Source organism: Schistocerca piceifrons, chromosome 10 (assembly GCF_021461385.2).
Source record: "Schistocerca piceifrons isolate TAMUIC-IGC-003096 chromosome 10, iqSchPice1.1, whole genome shotgun sequence".
Lineage (NCBI taxonomy): Eukaryota > Metazoa > Arthropoda > Insecta > Orthoptera > Acrididae > Schistocerca > Schistocerca piceifrons.
Genome location: NC_060147.1, coordinates 38,386,111 through 38,392,110, shown reverse-complemented (window position 1 = coordinate 38,392,110; position 6,000 = coordinate 38,386,111). Strand labels below are relative to the sequence as shown.

At 40.5% G+C, this 6,000-nt stretch overlaps 1 protein-coding gene across 1 annotated transcript in view; it reads left to right on the top strand.

Annotated features, from left to right (window-relative positions):
- Positions 1–312: 312 nt before the first annotated feature.
- The window catches only part of LOC124719031 (60S ribosome subunit biogenesis protein NIP7 homolog), a 30,394-nt gene continuing 24,706 nt past the window's right edge, over positions 313–6,000 (top strand). The window contains exons 1-3 of the mRNA XM_047244700.1: positions 313–440; positions 690–915; positions 1,051–1,191. Coding sequence (XP_047100656.1) covers positions 385–440; positions 690–915; positions 1,051–1,191 — 423 coding nt within the window. The 5' untranslated portion in view covers positions 313–384. The remainder of the gene's footprint in view (positions 441–689; positions 916–1,050; positions 1,192–6,000) is intronic.

Sequence of the window (6,000 nt, the reverse complement as noted above, 5' to 3'; positions counted from 1 at the left end):
GGCTTCGTATCTATCTTGGCCACAATAATGCGTTCACTATGCTGTTTGTAGTAGCTTAAAGTAACGAAGGCCCACGAAATAGTACACAGTTCTTATCAACAGATGGCGCGCAGTCTCACAGTTATTTCCATGGTCTATTGAACGCCTTCCAAATGCGCAGTACGATCTTCGGCCAACAGATGGCGCGAGGCACTGTTGACATTAAACAGTTATTGAAATAACTGCCAGAATCAGAGGAACGGTTATCGCAGTAACCGTTACTTTTCAGTAACCGGTTATTTCTATCAGTTACGTTATTTTTTGCCACCTCTACCATGTACACACCACAGAGATAAATGTAAACAGATTCACGTGGTGTGATTTGTTTGTCGTAAACCTGAAGAAATGAAGCATTTAAGTGACGATCGAATGAAACTGGTTTTCGAAAAATTAGCAAAATAGTGAGTATTGGCTAAATAGCACTTCATTTCCTTTAGATGTTAGCTGCCATTTGTTTCGAGCATGTTGAACTACAAACATGTACAGGAACTTAAGAGTCTGTGTTTGGATCACGACTAGCAAGCATTTGTTTCTTTTACTTACTTAGATTGTGACGTAATACTTCTCCTACAGTTAACGTATCAGTGACAGCTTGACAACCCAGCACTTTTGAAGAGTGTGATCTAATAACACTTTTCTTTCCGCCGCAGTATCGGTGCTAATGTGAAACTCCTGATAGACAGGCCAGATGGCACATATGTGTTCAGGGAGCAGAAAGACCGAGTGTACTACGTTTCGGAGAGAGTTTTAAGTTTGGCGTCGAATGTCGCTCCTGACCATCTAATCAGTGTTGGAACGTGTTTCGGTAAATTCACGAAATCTGGGAAGTTTCGTCTCCATATTACAGCACTACATTACCTCGCACCATACGCACAGGTAACGAAGTACTACTACACTACAATTTGAGTTTCGTTTTAGGCGAATTACTTTATTTTAAAGAGGATGTGGTCCTGGGGATTGAGTGACTTTTTGTGTCATGTGCATATTGAAAAAAATTTTTAACTGTTTCAGTACAAGATCTGGGTGAAACCATCAGGAGAGCAACAGTTTCTGTATGGACATAATGTCCTGAAATCTGGATTGGGGAGAATTACAGAAAATACTCCAAAGTACCAAGGAGTTATTGTACTTTCGATGAACGACATGCCACTTGTGAGTACCTCCAGCTTTTTATTGTTATTATTGTAATATACATAATATCTTATAAGAAAAACTGTTTCGTACCCGGCTAGTGTGTGGGGTCTTGATATATTGTTTGATAAAAAGTGAGATAATGAGAAACTTTAATTGATGAATCTGCATAACAGTTTTAAGTTGTGGAACACTATTTGCCTGTGTCACACACAGTAGGCTCTGTGAGAAAGCTACTGTGAAAGGAAATGATCTAGGAAGATCATCTGTGGTGCTTCTGAATGCCTCCTGGGTGTTCCCAATACTCACGTTCTTCTTTGGCGATAGACATTTCTGTTGACACTCCTTTTTTAAATGATGATTTTAGTCACAGTCTATTCTGTAGTTTAGACAAAGGTCTAGATTAAATTGGAAGGTCGTAGCCTGGCTGTGAGTTCATGAAGCCAGTGAGTGTCTCCTGACATTATTATTAGCCCATTATTATTTTCGTGTCATTTAGATATTAAGACCGTACTGAAAACCCATATTTTTCCCACAGTGGTCTTTTATTTTCCAGATTTTAATATGTCTGAAGTTCTTCATGGTAATATCCCTCTCCAAAACTCCCACATTCTCCACTGGAGTGACAATAATTTGGTAGTTAAAATACATGGGGACTAGTGCAGCAGGGGATACAACCTGTCGCCTTTGGACAATGACGTCACAAGTGGCCAATCGAGAAGCGATTCTTCTTAGTGTTGTAGCTCCCTTCAGTGGCTGATAAGTGTTTTTTGGCTTTTTAAAAAAAAAATCTCACGAGATAGAATAAACAGATCCACTTTATTAAGCAATCAGTAAAAAAACGAAACTGAAACATAACAGTAAAAGCGAAAATGGTAAACTGCTCTCTGGCGACTTGTGACGTCATTGTCCAAAGCCGACGGGTTGTCTCCCCTGCTACACTAGACCCAATACATGCTACTGTATGACACCATAATTGCCTTTGTGGTTACACGGTAAAGGTGAATGCTTGCATTGTTGATGGCAATACTATTCATAGCTGATGAGTTGTACTGTAGTCTGTGCTGCTTTCATGGCTATGACAGGCGTACTGTCAATATAAATTGATCCAGGTGTACCAACAGTAGAGCCATATTTAAACACTAGGTTCAACAAAAACTGCCAAACCACAAAATTCAATTTGGTTTAGGAAAACATTGTATTGGAAATAATTGCTCTGTTGCCCAAAGATATTACGTAGAAACTCAATGGATTCATCTCCCCAGGAGGGAGCCACCAAAACTGATGTGTATCAAGATTGACCAGGTGCTGTAAAGACTACTGGCTCTTTCTCATCATTATGGTGGCTATGATGATGCAGTATTGATTTGGGCATAGAAAAGACATGTGGCTCTGCCCTTGCTCTGTTACTGCTTTCCTGCAACTTGACAGTCTTTTAGTTAGCAATCCAGTGAAATTAATATGTTTAGTAAGAAGAGGTTATAGCATAACTGTCTGATTACCATCAGTTGTTCCACAAGATCCACTGTGGGACAGGGACCTTTGGATGGATTTATAGGTGAAGCTGCGAGTTCTTAATTGCACACAACTTTTGCTGAGTGGAAGGCAGTTGGGACTTCTCCAGTAACAAAGAACATTATAGGGGAAAAATGCAAGCATCTGATCCCACCCGTCTGCTTTGACCCATGACGTCACAAATATGGTGGAAACGACCATAAACCACGATTCCAATATGGCGCACATAAAGTCGGTACGTAGACGTTATAAGGACGAAAATACATTGAAAAACAAACACACACACTTTCCACAAAAAGCCTAATGTCACTAACGGGACAAGGGTGGAAAATGGGGTTTTTTGGGTGGGGACAAACTAAATATAAACAAATTTAGGCACCCACCCCCATACAAAACCACACAAAATGTCGAAAAAACCGACTTCAAAAAACTCCCCAAATACCACTAAACACAATATCATCTGGAATCGGACACTTCCCTTGACCTATATAGCTCAAGAGCAGCTCCCGATCCCATAAATTAGGATCCAGCACTTGCCTTGGCCTATATAGCACAAAAACATCTCCCGATACCAATATCAACATACATAGCCACACATTGGGATCGAACACTTTCCTTGACCTGCGCACCGTTAATTTTATCCGTCATATCCATTCCTGAACAAACACAACAATCGATTAATTTTACTAAAATTACCACACGATGTACAGCGAACAACACTAAATAAACCTTCACACAAAATCGTTAACTCACTGAAACGAATTCCACTACAAACACAGCCGACACTCGAACAATTCTGGATAATGAGCAAAAGCAAACTGAGCCCATTACACCAAACAAACGAAAATCCTGAACATACCACCAGAAACCACAACACGACGTCATCTACAAACATGCCCCACTCACAAACTAAACTCCGCACCGTCATGACGTCACGGGTCAAAGCCGACGCGTGGGATCGGACGCTTCTGTCGACCCCATTATAGGTGTCCCTCCTCCACACTTTAGCATGTTATTCGACATCAAGTACTCATTTCTTTTTGTGTCACTGCAGAAGAAATTTTTGTTGTTATGTTCAATGTACCTAATGGTGGGTGGTTGTATTAAAAGTTCAGCTATTCACAGAAGTCAAGTTTGGGCAGTAACTAATGTATGTCAGTGATACTTGGTAGGTGTTCTAGTGTGTCAATGCGGAACCAGTTTATGCTGGAAAGAAATTAGTTCCTATTTGTGTTACCAAGTATAAATATGGTGCTGTGAATGCAAGGAAGATGTATAGAAATGTTTCCATATGTAATAGTTTCGAAACGGGACATGAGCAGAAAAGTCAAACGAGTGAGAAAGGTGTAATGTTCATTTTTATTATTAACTGCTGTTTATTGAGTTTTTTCAGTATGAGTACTGGAAGTGTGGACAAGATTCTGCATTTATAAAATGACATCATCAGCAGCTGCTTGCAGCAGTTCTGGTGGAATTTGAGCACTGTGTTTCAGATCAGGTAGATATCCCAAGAGCTAGAAGTTACATGGATTCAGATACAGAGATCTTGCAAGTCATTTATCTAGAGAACCTCTGGAGATACGTCTGCAGCAAATTGCATTCAGCATATCTTCCACTGGGTGAGCGACATGACGTGTTGCCCTATCTTGCATGAAAACATGGTTTCCACGTAGATGCACTCTTCCAAAACAGGAATCACATGCTGTACAAGGAAATCTCAATAATGTACCCACGTCACGGTACACCTGACAGGCATTCTAGGTGTAATCATTTCAAAGGAGAGCAGGCAGAGAATAAAGGTGCTTGTGAATCCACACCATACAGTCACATATAGCATGTGCAGTGGCTCTTCGTGCACAACTCACAGTCGAGCAGCAACCCAAATTCGTCAATTCTGTGTATTCACCACACCCTATAATGTAAAATGTACCTTGCCACTCTGTAGAATACATTTTGATCTGTGCCAGAAATTGAACAGCAAATTCAGAACAGTGCTGTGGATCATGAGATTTCAGTTGCCGCACTGTGTGGATCTTGTACAGGTTCCAGTGTGAAATAGACTGCCATACTTTCTGTACAGTTGACCGTGGGATAGACAATGGCTGAGATGGAATGCCTTCCTCTTCCAGGTTCTGTACTGAGCTCACTCGTGTTTTTGAATTTCATCATCATCTTCGGTAAGCCATTTAATGACGTCAGGCCTCTCCTCTGACCTTTCAGTCGGCAATACTCTCAGCGCACCACTGTAATTGCTGCTATTCACATAAAATAGTTTTGTTAACAGCACACAGTCTGTCTTCTTAATAGCCATACTCTTCACTCACATTATTGTTTGTCAGATGGTGGTGTGGGTGTCATGCTGACTTACAAACAGTGTACAGTGCCAGATTTGTACCTGGTGACCAAAATTGGACCTTTTTTTTCAGCATAAATCGATCCTACATTAACGCATTGGCATATCTAATAACTTTCACTGCCATACAATAATTAAAGCCCACACTGGCTCTCCGTGTGTAGGTGCACTTTCATTATACAGGGTGGAGCAGAGGAAACTCGTGTTTTTCACTATTGAATGACTGGGACAGGGTTTGATAAAAATAATAAAAACAAGCATTAACTGATAGATTTTTTAATGCAGTTTTGAAATATGCATACTTTGATTAGGTTCGAAAAATAATGTCTTGGAGATGACGTCCTTCTTGCTGGATACAAATTTGGATCCTCTCCAGAAAGTTACGCATGGCTCTCTCCAACATTTCATTCGGCACAGCTTCAATTTCCTGACAAATGGAATTCTTCAAGTCATTGATTGTGCAAGGCTTGTTCATCTAGACTTTTGCTTTTAAATATCCCCACAAAAAGAAGTTGCATATCGACAAATCGGGTGTGCGAGGGGGCCGGTAAAAATCACCATATCTCGAAATAACATGTCCCGGAAACATTTGTCGCACCACTTCCATTGATGCTCTCGCCTTGTGAGCTGTGGCACCCTCCTGCTGAAAACATATTTCTCTCATGTTCACTTGACGCCTTTCAAGTTCTGGACGAAGAAAGTTAACATAGCCTGCTGATGTCACAGTAACTGCAGTTCCTTCCTCTTTATATAAAAAAAACAGTCCCCATTTTTGAAATGCAACACCACACTGTTACTTTTAAACTGTAGAGAGTGTAATTCAAGTGGGTTCTCTGGTGCCCAGTACCAATAATTTTGAACATAGACATAACTGTCTACATGAAAGTGTGCTTCATCACTCATGAAAACTGTAGCAGCTGCATCTTCCGTAAAAATTTCATCCATTACGTGACAAAACTCTA